Source organism: Sorex araneus, chromosome 1, assembly GCF_027595985.1.
Source record: "Sorex araneus isolate mSorAra2 chromosome 1, mSorAra2.pri, whole genome shotgun sequence".
Taxonomy (NCBI): Eukaryota; Metazoa; Chordata; class Mammalia; order Eulipotyphla; family Soricidae; genus Sorex; species Sorex araneus.
Window position 1 is genome coordinate 382,177,815 of NC_073302.1, and position 20,491 is coordinate 382,198,305.

The 20,491-nt window shown below is 46.6% G+C and overlaps 1 protein-coding gene across 9 annotated transcripts in view; it reads left to right on the top strand.

The window, feature by feature from the left end:
* Nucleotides 1-17,119, top strand: part of ICA1 (islet cell autoantigen 1) — a 158,941-nt gene extending 141,822 nt beyond the window's left edge. For all 9 annotated transcript variants that reach the window (XM_055138441.1, XM_055138463.1, XM_055138451.1 and 6 more), the window contains 2 exons: nt 3,482-3,751; nt 16,328-17,119. In XM_055138441.1, coding sequence (XP_054994416.1) covers nt 3,482-3,751; nt 16,328-16,449 — 392 coding nt within the window. In that variant the 3' untranslated portion in view covers nt 16,450-17,119. The remainder of the gene's footprint in view (nt 1-3,481; nt 3,752-16,327) is intronic.
* Nucleotides 17,120-20,491: the final 3,372 nt, after the last annotated feature.

Consider the following 20,491-nt stretch of genomic DNA (forward strand, 5'->3'; position numbering starts at 1 on the left):
GAGATGTGGTGATAGACTGACTTCAGGCAAGGTTAGGTCATGGGGCTTCAGGCAGTGCTGTCAGCTTCCTTGGTTCTTTGATTTCCCTATGACAGCTTGCTTTCTTATCCCTGGAGCCCCAAATCTTCATCTTCAGAGTTTAGAACCACAAAGCTGGATTCCAGCCCCCTGCTTCCTGCTTTCATATACTAGGCTCCGGGTCTGTTCTGACAGGTTTCCGTCCCTCAGTCCCCGTGGCCAGAGAAACAAGGGGCTTCCCAGCCTCCGCCACGTGTCCTTCTAGGATGAGCAGTGTTGAGGTAGCTTAGCTAATATCCCACTAGGATCACAAGGAGGAGGAGGTGTCTCCCTAAAGATAAAGCTGAAGGAAAGAGGAAAGGACTTGTGACAGAAGACTGAGGAAAGCTAAACAAGTAAGAAATGAAGCCCTTCAATATGCTTTCAGTCTTGGCTTTGTTTCTTATCTGAGAAATATTTGAATAAATTTGCATTTATGTTAAAGAAAAAGCTAAAACTCTATCGTTTTTTTGTAGAAGCCCTTTTAGACAGGTTCAGGGATGCTCAGAAACTAGACCAATATTTTTGGTTTGTTTTGGGTGGGGGAGGCGGGGCATGCAAGGCAAGTGCCTCACCTCTTGTCCAATCTCTCCTACCCCAATTAAGTTGACTTTGAATGAGGAAGGATGTGGATAAGTTAGCAAAGCCCACAAAAGTTGACTTGAAATGCCATTGTCATTTAATGCTATAAATATAAATGCTATAAAAACTAAGATAGCACTGTCACAGCTTCTGGATATTGGGGAAGGTTCAGAGTATACTTTTTGTTGTTGTTAATGTTAGTCCTTGTCTGACTGACATGTAGGAGAAAGCAGCGCAGCCTCCTGAGGATTTAATTTGGTGGGGGTAGGATAGTAAAGTGACTTTAGAAGGAGAACATGTAATTCTCTTCTTCATTTCAGTCACATATTGTTTGTCTACCCATTGTTTTGAGTGAGTGTCAATGCTTCAAAGTTCAGCAATGAATCTTTGGTTCAGCAATCATGGGGTTTCAGTAAGGACAGTATGCAAACCATGAGGAAAGTTTTGGGAGTCCACATTGCACTGAAAGCAGAAAGTGCAGAGTTTTGTAAAGTTAAATTTGTTTTATTTTTTAAAAATGATGCTGAGAGAGAGATCCATAAAGAATGGAGGGAGGTCAGGAGGGAGATACATAGACACATATTGATGGCACTTCTGGTCCCAATAAAGACTTTTCCTTCTTCCTCAGAGATGAGCAGCCCAAACTTCCCTGCCCTGCCTTCGCCCCACCCATCACAGACTTGGGGGTTCCTGTACCCTGTTAAGACAGAAGTGTCTCAAAGGTCTATTGAATAAAATATTTCTTCCATCTTCTCTCTACCACACCTACAGATGGTATCTCAGTGACATTTCTGTGATAACTCAAACAATAAGTGCTTAATTAGATAGTTGTCTGATTAAAGTGATAGTTGCCCCTATTTTTAAACCACAGTGATGTGTGAGAGTAACCAGACTCCTCCTTGCCCTCACTTCTATCCAGTCTGCTCAGCTCATCAAAAATCCCCTAATCTGTAATTCTTCATATAAAGTGTGGTTGAAAATAGATCTAGTAAAGCTGACAGAGATAAGCTTTATTTAAAAAATAAAAGCACCTCCCCCAAAGCTTTTACTTACTAATTATCGCATATATCTGAGGGAAACATCTTCATCTCACTTAATATGACAGTATTGGAATTGCAGTAGAGCTTTGAGAAGAAACTACAAATCATGTTCATTCCTTCTCTTCCATGACTTAAAGCAAAAATATTTGCAGTTTCCAAGAGCAATTAAATACCCCAACAAAGCCACAGTTAATAAAACCATCAGCCTTTGGTTTTCAAAATATTTACAAAACTCAGTGAAAGGTCTTGTTATGGATGTCTGATAGTAATGCCTCCATTTTCATTCTGTAATCACTGTGAGGTATTTTACCAGTACACATGTCCCAAACATGAATCTCTGAAGTCTTCCTCCTGGATTGGCAATGAAATTCAATGCTATTTTTGTGGTTTTCCAGACCACATACCAAAATGGGCAATACTAACATTATAACCTTATAAACGAACAAAGAGAGGGGGCTAGAGAGATGTACAGCAGGCAGGGCACTTGCCTTGTATGACGGTGACCTGGGTTCACTCCCTACCACCCGATACGATTTCCCCAAACCTTACCAGGACTGACAAGAGTAAACCCTGAGTACAGAGCCAGTAATATGCTTTGAGTACCAAAGGATACTCACTTCCAACCTCCTCACCCCCCCCCCCCAAAAAAAAGGACAAAAAGAGACTCCAACAGGCCAAGAGTCTTGCTCATTCATGTAGCTGGGGATGGGTCGTGTTGATGTTCCCCCAATAGTGTGTGCTTACTCCAGCCCTCAAGGACTCTGTCATTGGTGGCTTCAGAGCGCAGACTCTGGGAGGCTGGGGATTACAGCTTTTCCTTTTTCCACCCATTGCTTTCCCAGGACAAATCAGACCCACCTTTTTTCTGTGCTCTAAACAATTGTATTGGGGCAAAGGAGAAAGGGAGCAAGGATGCCTTTTTTTTTTTCTTTTTGGGTCACACCCAGCGATGCACAGGGGTTATTCCTGGTTCATGCACTCAGCAATTACTCCTGGTGGTGCTCGAGGGACCATATGGGATGCTGGGAATCAAACCCAGGTCAGCCGAGTGCAAGGCAAACTCCCTACCTGCTGTGCTGTTGCTCCAGCCCGCAAGGATGCCTTTTGAGTTCAGGCCTGCCAGCCTCCGTCATTCCCCTGTCCTGGTCTGGGCCATCTGGAGCATGCTGCGGGCTCAATGCATGCCAGACCAGGCTGCCACCTGGTGTGCCAGTGATGATGATGGAATTGTTGTGAGGGAAGACTCAGGAAGGTATAGGAGTGAGAAAGGAATCCCTGCAGTATGCTTTCAATCTTGGCTTTGTTTTTTATCTGAGAAATGTTTGCATAAACTTGCATTTATATTAAAGAAAAGCTAAAACCCTACGATTTTTGGAAAGCCCTTTAGATATAAGTCCAGTGATGCTCAGAAACTAGACCAACATTTTTGGTTTGTTTTTGGCCAGAGAGGGGAAGTTGGAGCTGTCCTACGGCTCAAAAATGGTGCTAGAGGGCCATGCTATGTTGTTAGGGATGGAACTAGCTTGCCACATGTAAGGCAAGCTCCTTGCCCCTTGTCCAATCTCCTACCCCCAAGTAAGTTGACTTTGAAAGAGGGAGGATGAGGAAGCATGCAACAGGAAATTTAACTTTGAAATACCTTGAGCAGGATTAATTGAGAACAGGATTCATTTGTATTTTAATAAACTTTTCTTAAAATCTAGTCATCACCCTGTCTGTTGCATCCCAGCCCTGGGTGCCCTTTGGCCCGGGACTGTGGGCCCTTGCTGGTGACGCCTCTTGTAATCTGTTCCTTCACTCAGCTTGCTTGGATCCAACCGCGGGGATGCCGGACCATGAAGGTGCTGACAAGGAGGACCTGCTGCTGCTGAGTGAGATCTTCAGCGCGTCCTCGCTGGAAGAGGGCGAGTTCAGCAAGGAGTGGGCTGCCGTGTTTGGAGACAGTCGGCCGAAGGAGCCGGTGTCCACTGGGGCCCTGGGAGAGCCAGACCCCAAGGCCCCGGCAGGCTCAGGATTCCTTCCTTCACAGCTTTTAGACCAAAATATGAAAGACTTGCAGGCCTCACTACAAGGTATGGACTATCAGAGTTGATACAGGTTTTGTTGTTGTCCGTTAATTATTTGTTTTTTTTTTTATACTCCAAAACTAGTTTTCTTTCCCTTTTTTTTAATTGGGGGGGATTGGAGGGCCTGGGGGGTTGTTCTTTTTGTTTGTTTGTTTATTTTTGCATGGGGGCAAGCCCTTCACACTCAGTGGTGCTCAGGATTTACTCAGGATTGAACCCCAGTTGGCTGTGTATATGACAAGAGCCCTATCTGTACTATTATTGCAACCCATTAATTTTTTGTTCTTATCTATATTTTCGGGTTTTTTTTTAATTTTTTTATTGAATTACCATGAATGAGATCCTATATTTTTTTTTCATAGCCAGAGGTGGGTGTTTTTCCCCTATTAGTAGTTTGGTTTTGATATCTCTTGAATATTTTGAAAAAAGTCTCAGAATTTTCTTCTAACTTAAAGATCCGTTGCAGAGTTTAAAATCTGCTTCTTCTTGTAATCTCCTCCCTATTTCCTATTTGTAACCGATTGGAAGGGCAGCTATCAATCTGACTACCTTACTGCCAGTACTCTCATGGCACAGCTGTGAGGATGAGCATGCCTGCTACCCTGCCACCCGGGGCCCTCCCGCAAGCTAAATTCTGCCTCCCCCAGCACCAGGACGCTGAGTTCTCCCCAGTCCCATGAACCTCGTCTCTCAGGACTCCTTCGCTCTCCTCACACTTTTTTTCGGAGAGGGAGCAAGAGCTTTGATCCTCCCCTTGCTCCCTCTCCATGCCGGCCCATCCCAATGCCAGGTAGCCTCTCGGCTCAGCTTTTCCTGTTCTGTCTGGAACACATGGCCCAACAGTCACACAGAACTAGTTTTCACTTTGATCAAAAGTGATCGAGCACATCGGGAAGGGTTCAAGGCGTGCCAAGGCTCGCCCGCAGCCCACATGTTGGTGGAGAACTGCTGGCGTGAAGAACACTTTGATTTAGAATGAAAAAAAAAAATTGAAACTCCAGTTGAAACCTTTATTTTTTAGTTTCTAGGCAGACCTCGGTCAGCAGAAGGAACCCATACACCGGTCTTTCGACCTTTTCCCTAGTTTGTGCTGCTTTAATTGTAAGACAGACATCACCCTTCAGACATTCTTCTCTTTTATTTATTTATTTATTTATTTATTTATTTTGCTTTGGCTTTTCTACGAATTGAGTCTATCTCCTTCATAAACACTGTGTTTATCTGGCACCTAAGCTGAGAAGAAACGGCAGAGCTGGAATGATTAAGTAATTATGGGCTATTAAAACCTCAGGTCTTTGCAGATGAGATCATGGACACAGCCAGGATTGGTAAGCAAGAGAGAAAAAGTTCTTTCCACTTTAAAAAAAAAAATCTTGATTCCCTTTTATCACCTTCTTTGTATCCTATTTGGTAGGCAGCTCTCATTTATTTTTATGACAGAGTTAAAGCTAGGAGGGATAATTTAAATCTAAAAAAAAAAAAAAAACAACGGTGCACAACGAGTTTCACCTCAGGTTTCACTGGAGCCCGGGTGAGCAGTGATGCCAATGACTCGAGTTTCACCCCCACCCACCTGCAGTCGAGGTGCTAACAAGTCGTGGGAGAGCTGAGGGCCAGAGTCAAGATGCACAACCCAGATCTCAGGGCTCCTGGAGACGTTCCAGCTGTGTCACAGGATAAACCCCACTTGGGCCCTGGGCATCGGAGACACGGGCTGCCAACAGGAAACCACAAGGGCAGTGCTGCCACTTAGCAGGGCTGGCTAAGTGTCATTTGCTTGTGAGCGCCCCATAGTGACCACTAAGTCCAAAGCCCCACACCACCTCCCTTGAACTGGCAGAGGGAGGTTTCAGTTCAGGCCCGTGTTGGGGGTGGGTGGTGGGGTGAAGAAAGGTCCAGGAGCTGAGATAAGAGCCTTCACCAAAGGCACTTCACTCACTTCACTTCAACCATGTCCACATTTATGCACACTTGGGTCCAGGGACAAAAGTGTTAGGAGCAGCGCGAGGTGACTCTCACATGACAGAAAGAGGAGAAGGCACTAGAGAAGGAGGCTTTTATTTCTCTGGCAAACAGGTTCTCAAAGGAGGCTCCTGCCCTGCTTGAGCTCTGGCAAACATCTTAGTTCATTCAACAAATAGTTATTGGGTCCAGGGTCCACTGGAGAACAAAACGGAGAAAGCTTGGCCTCCCTGCACCTCACATTCTCATGGCGAAGAGAAAGGTGACAGAATCATGACAAAGACGCAAATCACAGTTCGTTCAAAAGTTCCCCATGTTGCAGAGAAAAGGGTGAGGTAGGAAGAGGGCAGAGATGTGGAAGAGAGGCAAGGTAGGAGAACCTGCCAATATCTCGATTGTGTGGAGAAGGTGTGATGGCAGCAATGGGTTGAAAGAGGTGAGAGGATCAGGACTGAGGGAACTGGGACCTTTGTGCTGATGCCATGAGGGCGGATGAAGCTGTGTCCATCGTGGTCAGTGGTGGGCTACAGAAAGAACTCCGAAACTTGAGATTGCTGAGTGAAAGGGTGATGCACTTCAAGAGGATATGCAGAGGCTGAGGTTCCAGACCCGCTAGAGAAACTTAAGCCTTTGTTTGGCTCAGGTGAAATCAGGGAGGGTCATAGCCTCTTAGGCAATGTGGCCACAGTCTGATGTACCCGGTTCAAAGGATATTTCCGGCCTCTACAAGTTTCCTTTCTTAAGCTGAGGTTATGTCAAGATCAATGTTAAAAGCAGTTATTTTGTAATCTCTGAGTTATCCTGTTTCCTTTGCATGCCCAATAGCTACACATTGAAAATCTGTGGAACTCAAAATAACAGGAAAAAAAAGTCAAACCTAAGTGTTTGAAAGAGGAAGCAACTCATTCAACCTCTACCACACCTACAGGTTCCCAGCAGGCGCACCCACAAATCTACCCTAATTCAGGGAACCTTCACAAGGGATGTGTTACAAATAGAACAGGCTCCCTGCTTCCTTAATGGAACATGTAATCCAGTGTAAACTCTTTTCCCCTCAGGACTTCTCCCCACAGCCCTGCAAACCAGGGAAAGGGAAAGATGAATGTTTATCTCTGCTGTATAGTCTAGGAAACAGGATCAGAGTGGCTAAGGAATCTGTCCAAGATCACATAGCTGGTGATCAGAGTTTGGCCCTGAGCCAACTGACTCAGGATTCTCTGCCTTGGACCTTAATGTTCCACAGCCTCCCTGTGCAGCCTCCAGCAAGTTCTTCTGTTCCCGGAAGTACAGAACCTGCACTAATTAGCTGGCCCAGGATGCACACAGGGACAGAGACGGCCTGGCTGTCATGGGGCAGGAATGTAGGTGTGGGGAGACAGGGTTCCTGGATGATGTTCCAGAGAGAAATCTGAAAATGAGATTGTCTACAAAATCACCTCAAGCTCCTGCTTGGGGCTCGATGGTCCATGTGGGACTGTTGGGGCTTTATCCTTGGAATGTCAAAAGGATAAGGAGGATGCTTCAGGCTCTAGCCACCAAGACCCCACGAACAGTGTTCCTCCTCCATACCTGCCTCACTCCCTCTCTTTCCTCCTCCGACTCTTCACTCTTGCTCTTTCTCTTCTCCCCAGAATCTCTGCTGCTCCCTCCCCCCAACCTTCCTCTCTTTGGCCTCCACCTCCTGCTCCTAGGCACTCTGGGGGAATGAAAAGGAAGGGAGATTTAGTACAAGAACAATTCTGTCTTCCTTCCCCTCCTACTTCAAGCCCTTAGAGAGCAAAACAAAGGCTTTTACATGTAGGTTCAAGTAGTGCTGAAAATTTGAAGGAGTTAATTTTAGCTGGGATTTCTAAGACTTTCTGAAGTTACCAGCATGCTCGAGCTGGGTTTCCTGTGTCATACGGTGATGAGAAAATTGTACCTTCCCGAGGCCGCTTGAAAGGGGAGGGGGAGAGCCAGCCAGAGAGGCTGCCTGAGGTAGGCACTGAGGGAGGCTGGTAGGCTTCGTATTGAAGATTCTCCTCAAGCCTTTGCCCCTATCCAAATTTTAATTTTGAAAAAATGATGATACTGAGAAGATTTCCATCTGCTCATAGTAAGTGCAGGGAGACAACTTTTAATTTAGGATCTAGAAAACCACAGTTAGGAGTCTGGTGAGTTAGTCTCCCAAAAACGCAGTGCTGAATTCCTTCTGGTATTTTTTTTTTCTGTCTTGCGTACCATCTGGGTGGCTTTCCATGTTTGACCAACATCAGGTCAAGCTTTGGGTCAAGTTCACATTCCCACCTTTTGTCACTCCTGGCTCAGCTTGGTTCCATGTCACTCATATTTCCAGGACTTTAATGAGTCCTGTGAAGGATGAGACTGGGGGGTGAATTAGCACTAGTGTGAATGAGAGCAGGCACTCTCGCCGTGAGCCCTTGGACTCATTTGTTCAACCAAAGAAGCAGCTCTTGCTGCAGAAGGGGCACTGTGGGTCTCTTGGCTCTCGGCAAATCCATAGAAAGGGCCTTTTTATAAGCAATAGAAGCCTTTACAGCCACTCTCATTGTATGGATGGGAGATTCAAGGGAGCCTAGCAAAATTTAGTGACTTACCAAGCAGTTGTGGTCTAGTGACCATACTTGCAGGGTCTAAATTCCTCATCTGGACTCAACCAGATTCTTTGGGATCTGGCCCCTCCTCCCCTGTCCATATCTCCCATACCTGGAATTTCACGACGTCATGGCATTGTTCTGCCAGAGAACTATGTATCATGTCAGTACACTGGACTCTGGCCATATTGAACTTCAGGACACCCCACACTCCCCTCACTACTGAGCCTTGGAATGTGCTCCTGCCTCCCCATGAAGCCAGCACCCACTTGCACGCCCCTGGAGCTCGACTGGCCTGATAACGTTTCAGCCCTTCCTCCGGGACTCAGCTTCATTGACCTTTCACCCAGGAAGCCTTTCTGGACCCCCTTGTCTGCAGTGACAATATTAGATGTCTCCATTCCCAGTTCTCTTCACAACATATTTTTTATCATCCATCTTAGTTTACCATTTATTCGGAAGGCAAGTTAATGTTCTGGACTCTTCCCTGTGGGTTGTCACGGGCTGGGTCCCTGTTTATATTGTTCCTGCCACATTTCCAGAACAGAGCTTGATATAGCACCTGTTTGTAAAATTCCGGGTCCTTGGCAAGGAGGGTAGGGAGCAAGTGACATTGAACTACTTACTAGCTTAAAAGAAAATAATATGACGAGGGCGTGATGCTTGATGTCTGCAGAGCTATTCAAAATCCCAGACTCTGGTCTCTCTAGCTGGATACTAGAGGGTGCAACTCCCTGCCTGCATGTCGAGATGCTGTTTTGTAGCCAGCCAGCCAGCCAGGAAGTGTTTGTCTACTTTGCTGGTATGGAAACTGGGGCTCTGAGGCCACATGTGCAGGTGGTGGACTGGGGCTTGGCCAGAGTGGCGGGGGTGTTCCCAGCCTCTTTCTTTCACAGACACCCCACCTCCACCCCTAGGGCTCCCTCGTCGGGCTTTTACTGGTGCAGTTAGTGAAACTGCACACTTAGTGAAGGGCTACTCACTGGAGGTATTTTGGCTTCTCGTGCTGCCCTAGCAGGCCCGTGTTTTTTCTGGCTGATTTATATTTTCCCTGATGTAAGTAAAGGGAGTAGGATTGCGCCAATAAAATTTTATATGTGTTTCCTGCACATGGTAGCACAGTTGACATATCAAAGGACTGAGCAGGGTTCATTTTTTTTGTTCCCTGAGTTGAGTGCGCTCAACCCCCGCCCTGCCCCAGCCCTCACTCCGCACAATTACTTTGAGATGGCAGACAGCTTTTTAGCCCCACCTTCACGTTAAAAAGTGTCTCCCACCTAACACACCACCTAGAGAACAGTCCCTGGCAATCACTGGAATATTAGCAACACTAAGTTCCTTTTAAAAAGCATTTATCTTTTTCCTGACAGAAGCCAAGACATTTGGAATCTGGCTTAGGATCCTGTCCGTAATTACCCTCCTTGTGCCCTTCCCTAAATAATTCCCAAAGTGCTGTGAGCGAGAATGCAATTGTAACTGAACCTGATATTTGCTTTAAAAAAAAAATTTATAGCTGGTGTCACAGCCATAACATCTCTTTCCCCTCTCATGTACTATAGACAAATTGTTAGACTGATGTTTATTAGCCATTCAGAGGAAAGAAGAAACCCACAGACTGGCCGTGGTCTCTACTCCGCACCATGGAGCAAGGGAATATTAATGCCCCTTTGTCTTTATTAAAGCCTGAGGTATGCTGTCCCCATTGTTCTAGGTCCCAAAGAATCTTTTTTTTTTTTCGCTTTTTTCTTTGGGTCACACCCAGCAATGCACAGGGATTACTTCTGGCCCTACACTCAGGAATTACCCCTGGCGGTGCTCAGGGGACCATATGGGATGCTGGGAATCGAACCCAGGTCGGCCGCATACAAGGCAAATGCCCTACCTGCTATGCTATCACTCCAGCCCCGGTCCCAAAGCATCTTTATGTTCATCATCCTTCATGACTGTAGAGCACCTCCAAATTCACCGATTGTAGATTTCCCTTGAATAGTTCATCGGTTTAGGTGCATAATACTTAAAAATCCATAATCAGGAATACAATTAGCTTGCACTGTCTCTATAAAGGCATATGCCAGTAGAGCCCTTTAAGTGAGAGGCATCAACATATTATGAAAAGAGACTTGATATGCAGATGTTTTATAGCTTCTGGGGCGTGCTCATTTTGTAAAGAATTGAGCACCATTTTGTTTTTTGTTGGGGGTGGGTTGTTTTTGTTTCATTTTTGGCCACACCTACTGTGCAAAGGGGCTCTTCCCAATTATTTACTGAGAGACCCTTCTTTTATGCTTGGGGGCGGGCAGGCGGGATGGAGACCACATGGTGCCAGGGATTGGGCCCCACTGTCAGCCTGCAGGCATGCCAAGCATATGCACTAGCCTTTTGCGAGGTTCTCCTGGCCCCGGAGAGCTCCATTTTCATGTGTCTTGTTATTTCTACCTTGTTTAGAAATGTGTTAAATTTTATACTCTGTTGGGGGCTGGGGGGAATGCTTTGAAACAAAAACAAAACAAACAAAGCCCCAATGCTTTGAAACTTCCTCTCTCTCTCAGCATTCTGCAGCTACTTTTTAAATGAAAGTGGCACATATTTTCAAACTGGGCGAAAGGGCTTCCTTGAGTTCTCTGTGTGTCTGACACCATGATGGAGGGCGGGGATGGTGCTTGCTTCCTCCTCACCTGGTGTCCTCTCCTGTGCCAGTTCTGGTTCTCTGGGAGGGAGAGCTTCCATTAACAATAACTAAGAGCTTGGTGGTGTGGAGGAGCTTAAACAGAGTCAGGATCCATTATGCAGGGTCCTAATAGGGAGCCTTCTGTTTCCTAGGCAGGCGTCTCTCCTGCCAATTCTGGCTGGAAGCAAGGATGACCCTGATTCTGACCAGGACAGCATCCTCGATGGCCATCCCAGGCATTTCTCCCCCAAACAACCCCTGTGTTCTCCCCAAAACAACCCCCTCACTTAGGGCTCGTTACATTCCTGGGCCCCCACCCACGGATTCTGACTCCAGTGAAATTGCATTTTTAGGCAGTCCAAGTTGACGCCCGGGCTGTGGGTGTTGGCACCACATTTCAAGAACCAGTCTCTTGAGAGAATTATGGGCAGGCAGCAAGGCTTGGCAAAATGGTTGCATGGGTCCTGCCAAGCACAAACTGACCCAAGTATACCTGGTTGCGGGGAAGTGGGTGGGTAGTAGGGGCAGGGGGGAAGTATCAGGAGAGAGTGTGCCTTCTCAGCTTTGTTTGGCACACAATGGAACCACAACTTTAACTTTCCACATTTCTACTGCTTTATGTGAGTTGGGTTTAGAAGGAAAACACTCAATGAGCCAATTTTCTAGGAACCAGAGAGATTATTCCTGGATTACTAAAAATATTGGTCATCCTAATAACTGCTTTATTGAGCTATAATTTACATACCATAAACTTCACCCCTTGCAAGAGACTAGTTCAAGGATTTCTGTTAAATTTATACCGGGTAAGCATCACCATACTCTAGTATCAGAACATTTCCATAACCTCAGAAAGTCCCCTCAAAATATAATGTTTTGGGCCAGAACCATAGTACAGTGGGTAAGGCACTTGCCTTGCATGCAGTGGGCCCATGTACGATCCCTGGCATCCCACATAGTCACCCAAACTCTGCCAGGAGTGATCTCTGAGTTCCACCAAGCGTGGTCCCAAACAAAACAGAACAAAATAAATATGATTCTCTGGCTTATTAATTCCATTAAGTGCATGTTCAAGTATCTTTTAGAGGAAGAATTAAAACTCCTTATTCCTGTTGTTTTTGACCTAATCCAAAGATCACAAGCCTCCTGGGTTCATTTGAAATTTGTAGTTTTCATTGAAAAATTTGTGTGCCACTTGTCTGAAATGTAGTCCTCCGGGGTATGCCAGAGGACGCTTTTCCATCTCATATTGCTCCATAAGTATACTCCTCACAGTTTCAAAGAGTGTTCCAATAGTTTCTCTGAATTCAATAGTCATATGTTTGCACACCCGTCTCATGCCAAGTTGTGTGCTAAAAGATGTAAAGATTAAAAAAATTCATGACTCCCAAATTCCAGGAAGGCTCTAGGTGATAAGACAAAAATGCAACAAATAAAGTGTGAGCATGTTTTTGAAAGTCCGTATCTTTTAACTTTAGACTTGTGGGTGAATGAGTGGCACTAAATCTGGTCATTTTTATGACTTTCTCACTCCAGAAGTTCCTTATCACTGGCCCAGCTAAACTCAGCCATTTCATCAAGAGACAGAACATTTTTGTAAACTCTGTGTCCTGAGCCTTTCAATCCGAGGATACAGTTTTAACTATGGTAGACCCAAGAGTGACTCATTGTCTTGTGTCTCAATGCATCCATGCATCATGGCCTGTATTGCATTAGGTATTTTGGAACACATGAAAGAAAGAAAATGAAATTGTTTCATAGAAAAGACAGGATTTTCAAAGGAATTAAAGCAGATGTTAAGAAGTGATGTATGGCAACATTCTGCATTAAATGTGAGCCAGGCTAAAACATCTAGCACATATATTAAGTGCAAGGGGGAAAAGGCTTGTCCCCTTTGAAAGCGCTATATACCTTTTGTGGTTTTTGTTTTGATATAGGGCTATCCCCAGGGTTTACTCCTGGCTCTGTGCTCAGAGATCACTCATGGTGAGCTTCAGAGGACCATATAGGGTGCCGGGATTGAACTCAGGTCAGCCTTGTGTAAGGCAAATACTCTAACCACTGTACTATCACTCCAGCCCTAGTACTGTATACCTCTTAATCAAGAAAGGCAGGTGAGCACCGGGGACATCAGCACATATTGGACTTTAGAGGCTAATAAAGTGGAGTGTATTCGTTGTGGTTTTTTTGGGGGAGCAAGGAATTGAGCCCAAACCTGGTGGTGGTCAGGGGCTATTCCAGGCTCTGTGTTTAGGCATGATGCCTGGTGACGCTCTGGGGACTATAGGAATTGCCTGGAATTTGTCATCTGGATGTAAGACAGTTGCCTTAAATCCCTGATCTTGGAAGGTGTAACCTTCAGATGATCTTTTTCCTTTCTGGTGGACTGAATTGCCCTTTATTTACATGTGCTAATTAACTTCCAATACAAATTATTTGTGTAGAAACTAAGTGGACTAGATCATATCGGAAGTAGAGCAGCCCTGCAGCTGCTTGCACTGTTTCTACAGTTTATGGTGTTCATTTAAGCTTGCCCCACTGGAAACAGAAGAACAAGACATTTGATTTCCTTGGAAGGCAACAGATACTTGTTGCTTGTATCCATGAACTGATGTTACCTGAGAATAAAAATGGGCATACAGACTGCTAAAAGCAAAACCCATTTTAATGCTTGAAGTTTCTGGTTTGCTTTTCCAAATTCAACCTATTTTCATGCCTTTGACTTAAATTTGATTACATGTAGGAAGTTCGCCCTAATACACATTCAGGAACAGAGGAGAAGAGTCTTGACATACCACCCTCTTCCTTTTTGGGGGGTGCTGCCATGGTGTCCCCTGATTCTGGGAGAGTCATGTCTGCCCAGCAACTGGTGGGTCAGTGTGACTGACTTCCTCTAGATCTAATGACTTCTGGTTTTGAATATTAGGCTGGTCAGAGAGCAATATCAGTCTTCCTTCTCCTCCATGGCCAGCATCAAAGACAAGCAGTCCAAATGACAACAGCCCTGCATGGAAAGGTAATATGGTATTTTGTTGCACTGGAATGATACCTTCTGGCTTTCTACGAACCTAAGACTATTTTCTCTCTTTTGGTTTTCATTTGAGGCCTGGGGCTTAAAGCAAAGGCTGAAGCAGTGTCTGTGCACAAGTCTAGCATTGGCGGATTCAGACTTTTTCCCTTGCTTCATGTCCTACTTTATAATTCTCTTGATTCGATGTAACGAGGATTAACCTAACATCATCTCTGTGCGACTAGGTTGCTCCCTGAAATTGAATGGGAACCGCAAAATAGGAAAAGCCACTAAGTTTTTGTTACCCCTTGCTAAAAATGCCATTACCACCACCAAATAAGGCACTTAATGAGTGCTCTCTGAGAGAGCCGGGTTTCAGAGTTGTCAGAAGAAGACGGCCTTATTTGGTGACAGCTCATGGGATCTGGTCTCTCCTGGGCCTGGCCCTCAAAGAGATCATCTGCTCAGCTGCCCCACAAACACTGTATTTGTGGCCCTCTCTGCATTCCTGTGGCCTCACTCACATACCTTTGTTGACCCAGGGAAGTTCTCAGTTTACTACAGAGTGCTCCCACTCAGTCCTCTGAGGTGTTTTGCAAATAGTTCCACCTGTTTTTTCCCCCTCTGAAAGCAAAGGTCTGGGAAAGGTGAGGATTGCCCCAAAGTACAGACACCTGGTCCCAGGGAAGGGTCATGCCCACGGTCTTGGGCCTGCACAAGACTCTTTGCAGGGTGAGAAGTAGAGGCCAGTTTATGTGTGGGACATTTTCATCCAAGGCATCTTTAAGATATTTTGATGTTCCCTATCAAGAATAGGGATAAATCTTCCTAAATCAGTCTTGGTCCATCCATTTCCTTGTATGATACCCTCCGCCATAGGGTTCTCCAAAAGAAAGTGAATCCCCTTTTTAAAAGCAATGCTCCCCCCAACCCCAGTCAAACGGTTTGGAGATCTCTCAAGTATTGAATGGTAGCACTGTAGCCCTGTCATCTCGTTCATCAATATGCTCGAGCGGGCACCAGTAACATCTCCATTGTGAAACTTGTTGTTACTGTTTTTGGCATATCGAATTCTAAATTAAAACACACCAAGGATTTTGATGGCTAGCTGCATATGGAACACAATTCATGTGATGTATGTAATATTAACTTTACATCGTACCAACTAGTTTGGTTTGCTGTTGTCTTATCTCTAGAATAAATGCTTTTTATTAATAAATGCTCATGTCAAAGTTATGTATCGATGAGGGGTTTGGTGGACCAAAGGAAAGGAGAGGAAATTGGCAATATAAAGTCACAAGGACATGGTCTTAATGGCTCAGTATCACTTAATTAAAAATATTAAGAACCTGTCTGTATGGGTATTTGCCCACTAGATGCTTCCACCACTCCATAGTACCCACTTTTAGCAATGTGCCCTGCCTGTCTGTGTGGAGATTCTTCAGCCAGATGGCAAACACATTCCTAGCTGCTCAGAGCTAGGAATGCTCAGAGCTGAAAGGATAACTGTCAGAGAACCTCTCTCTGTGCTTTCTATGTATCCACCTGTGGTAGCTGGGGGTGGGGTGGAAAAGAAGGAGCCCATCAAGCCAGTGAATTCCCATGTGGAATTATTTATAGAGAGAAGAACCCCCAACTCATTGAGGAATCCTTTGCATCAGGCACTCTTTTGAAAACGTTCTCGTCATCTGGAAAGTAATTTGGCTCTTTAATCGTGCCACTCTGGATATTAGGGCAGGTGATTCAGTGAAGGAGCAGCTGAACAGAATTTTCCAGGAAAGCTGAAGACTAGAGGGGGGTGGCACGAAGCAGGGGCATGAGGCAGGATCAGAACACCCTGGAAGAGGAGGCGATGGCCTGGGTCCTCCTTCCTCTACTGAGAGAAGGACAAAGAAGGTGGATCTGGGGACCCATCTTTTCCCAGGCCTGTTGTTCTTAAGGCATAAAACTGTGACCCTGCTATTTATCTTGGCCTCGAAGATTTGGAGAGACCCCCTCAGTGGCCACCAGGTAACCCCTCGCTTCCTTATTCCTGCTGATGCTAAAATGACCATTAGATTCCCTGGCTGCAGAGAAACGGCAGCATCTAAGGGTCTCAGCAGTTTGGCGGGCTGCAAAGCACACAGGGTTAGCAAATAAATCGCTGCACCCACGTCCTGCCTCGCTGTACTTCTTCACAGAGCTAAGGCCATGATTTAGAAGTGTGGTTTAGCCTGGTGCTGGGGAGGGCAGTGGGCTGAGGGCATGGAATCCCGCCCCCCACACACCAGCAGGGTCGTGGATCTATCTCTGGGCCGAGCCTGCTGCGGGCTGAGATGGGCACGGGCTGACATGGTCTCTTCTTTCCCCAGAGCCTGCCAAGGCCTCCTCAGACCTGACTGCTTGGTTCAGCCTCTTCGCGGACCTCGACCCATTATCAAATCCTGACGCTATCGGGAGAACGGATAAAGAACATGAGCTACTCAACGCATGAGCCTGCGGCGAGGGAGGCGCAGGCCCAAGAAGAGATCAGTATGCTCTTTGAATATTTACGTGCCATTTTAATAAAGCGAGAGGGTGAGAGGCCCTGTTTATATTGGTATATTATTTACTCTCATTTGGCCAAGAGGGGCTTAGGGGATTCTCCACGTGGACCTCAACAGCACAGGACAGTCCCGGAGCGGCTGGCCGCCAGCTGCTCTCCTGCCCACACCTGCACCCCATGACGAATACCTTGTCACTCGGCTCCTGGGAGATGAGACAGAAGTCCGGGTTAAATAACACGGCCTGCAACCCCCGAGGCAGCAGGAGGCTCATGCCGCTGACATGTCTCCTCTCTGCCTCCCTTGTCCTGAGAGGAGGGCTGCAGGGAGACCCTCCTTCCTGCCAAGCTTTCATCCAGCCAGCGGCAGAGGAAGCTCCAGCCAACCAAAGAAGCGGGCCCCCAGCCCTGGCCAGCTTGGAGGGGCCTTGTTGGGCAGAGGACTGGGGCTGACCTCCTTGGCACAGACCTCCCGTGGAAAGCGGCTGTGTGCACAAACCCCAGTATGTGTCCTCTCCGTAGCTGGGACTGAAAAGCATGTGTCTCTGGAGCCCCTCAAGATATTGCCATTTTTTTCTAATTAAATGGAACACATATTTGACACACAAAGAGAGCGTGTTGTTTTGACTCCGTGGGGGGCAGGAGAGGGGCAGAGGCGGCAGCAGAGGATGGCATGGAGTTCCTGAAGGCCCCATCCCCAGATCTGGCGGGCAGGGAGGAGGACACAGGCTTCCACTGACCATGGCCTGCCTGGGGGTGAGGGGCCAGTGTTGCTCGTGGGCACCTGAGTGACTCGGACACCCCACCAGTTAGAGATCCCCCTTCTAGGTCAGCATCCCACTGAGCCACCACACATTAGCAGAATCCCCCATATCCCTCTCAGGGACCTGGACAGTCTAGAACTCAGAGTGCTCAGTGGGACCCGGGAGTGCAGTGCTGGTGTCCTGTGGCTTTGAAAGCGACCACACGGGCACAGAGGGACCTGGCACCAGGAACGGCCACCATCCCCGCCAAGACAGTCCAGGGGGCAGTACACCTTGGGAGGGTCGGTGGCCTTCCAAGGCCGGTCCCACATGTCTGTCTCCCTGTCACTTGGTATCACAACCCTCGAGAGGAGGCTCCCTCATTCCCCAAGCCTGCTGTCTCCCAGTATTCAGTCACCTTGTAAGCTCCTGATTAATGATTGCTGAACAGAGCTGCCCCATGTGGAATTCGGATTAAGGACTCACGGTTTCATCCTCCCTCACTATTGTATCGTGTGGACACCCAGAGTGAGGGTGGAGGTTATTGGGTGTCTCGGCTCGAGGCCTACCCAGCCTCGCAGGGAATAAATTAATTCGAAGTACAGGTTGTATTTGAAAGTTCATCTTGTGTGTGGCCAAAGAGGAGTATATAGTTGAGCAGCCTTACTACAGTGAAAGCAGGGAATTCCACATGAGACATTTTCTCTTTGGGTTTCCTTTATATTTTTTTTGAAAAAAAAAATTGGTTTTTTTTCCTTCACCCATCTGCAATCCACTTGGCCGGGCTCTTGATCACTCTTGATAGGTGTGTTTTGATCTGGACTCACATACAAAGCCTCACAGCCACCTTTCCAGTTGAAGAAGCAGCAGCTGCAGCCCAATTCTATTCAGTAGTTTGCATGGAGACTGGGCAGCCCACCTTGGGGTCCTCCCCCAGCCGCCCCGTTGCAAGGCTGTTCCGACATGAAGACAAAGCTGTGCCACACTCTTCTCTTCCAGTCTCGCCTCTCCCCCACTATCCCTTCGTGCCTAGAGGCCAGATTGAACCACATCCACACCAGAACCCTCGGAATACAAGCGAAGTAGCTCTAGGATGACTCTGCCATTTGAGGGGGGCTGTAAGGCTTGCAGCCCACCCAACCTAGACTAGTATACAAAAATACTAGTATACTAGTATTGAAAATTAAGAGAGGGAGTCAGAAACGTTTCTGTTTCCTCCTTCCTTTCCCCAGCTGGCAGGCTGTGTTACACTCTATAGAGTCATTGCCTTGAAAATGTAATTTTAGAAATGTCAAGTTGATTTTGAGTCCTGGGAGGGTGAGAAAAGTATCCGTCGGCTTCAGAATTAGAAATGCACCAAGTTAGGAAGAACCAGTCCTTTCTGTTGGAGGGCTGAGCCCAAGCAAACATGATCTGCTCAAAGTTGGCAGCCTAGGAGACTCCCAAGTTGCCAGTAGGGCTGGAGGGTGGGGTCTTACCCATCATGCTGGGGCCAGCCTTTAGGTTGGGTGTGGGGCCATGGCCAAGGAAGCCCACAGTGCCCTGGGAGGCTGCCCAGCCATCTGGGTCATGGTGGCAACTGCCAGACCTCCCCTGCTTCTGCTGCAAGAGCTCCAGGCCTCTCTGTCCCACCACTGTGGAGACAGCTCTCCACCCTGGCCGATACTGGCAGCAGCCCCTGGCTAACCACTCACAATTTTTGGTTGTGCTTATCAACCAAAGGGATCTCTGCCTTTCTCATCAACCAGTGTCCTGCAGACATGCCTTGACAGGTAACCCTTGGATGTAGACCAATGTCTCTCAACCTTTCACCAATCGGGGCCCCCTTCTGTTTTTTTTTTCCTTTCCTGTGGCCCTCCCATCCTGCCAGGTCGTTCCTGAATCTCACTTCTACTCCCCCTTGAAATATCCTGGGGCCTCACAGGGGCCATATGGTTCACAGTTGTAAAATGCTGTTTTAAACCATCTTCCCGGTCCTGTGACAGGCACCACTCACAGTGCAGTCAGTGATCAAGGGCTCTACAGCTTTGCTGGAAAATAGATTTCAGCTTAGCGCCAACGTCAAATGATTTGCAAGGGCTGCCAAGAATTCTGCACGGAGAAGGACTGTGCTGAATGGTTTGAGATGGGTAGCGAGCAGGGACGGTGTAACCATTTAGTGTGAGCTATCTGCCCACACTCAATCTTTATTATCTGGGGGCTTTTGAGCTTCTTTTTGGTAATAAAAAATAAAAATGATGGTTTCTAGAACCCTGAGTAAGGGTGCATGTATATCTTAGGAAGGCAGAAAGTTAAAAGAACGTTTTATTACTAAAATCTAATTCAACATGAAAAGTGGGGGTGGATTTGCTTTGGTAACTAAAGAAGTCCAGATGGAGACTTCTGGCCTGGCTGGGTCTAGCAGTTCGGATGATTTTCTCAATAATTAACCCCTCTTCAGCTTCCAACTCTGTTCTCCCTATGTGCTGCTTCATTCTAACATAATACTCCTAAGGAGGCAAAAAGGACCACCCACATCTCTAAGTCTTAGAATTGAATCTCCTTGCATCCTCTGATAATCATTAGGATAAGGGAAGAAAGGGATGATAAACAGGCTGTTTCTTCAACTTTCTAGTGTCTGACTCTCACTCTGAAGAACTGGGTATGGGGGCCAAAAAGATACTTCATAGATCAAGGCATTTACTTGCCTTGCATGCAGCTACAGCCTTAAACCAGGTTCACATTCTCAAGAACATATGGTCAAGCCAACAGGTGTGGCCTCTGATGAGCCATGTGTTAACTCCACCTTAAAAATAAAATCCAGGAATGAAGAAAGAATAGCTCCTGAAGAGAGAACTGGGATGCTGAGACTAGATGAAGAGGGAGTACATGATGGCTGGAAAATACAATAGTGATCCATCAAAATGTCTGAGAAAAATCTTGGCTAGTATTTTAAGAGGGGTATGATGTGGAAGGGGAGTAAAGAAATTGAGAGTTTTCTTAGAGACTCCACTCCAGTAAGATTCCTTTGGTAGGCTGTCCTCAGCCTTAGGGCCAGATCTGCTGAGCTCAGAGGTCCACTGACAATACCTACTGGCAGTAACCCTTTGTTCCCGTCAAGAAAGTCCAAGAGATCTTGGAACTATTTGGATTCAATCTGTTCATATCCACGTGAGGAATCAAGGAACCAAAAGACACTGAGAGTTCTGAGTTGGTAGAGAGCAACAACTCTCACCCATGCTGTCCAAGTCTCAGCCAAGGCTGCTTTGACT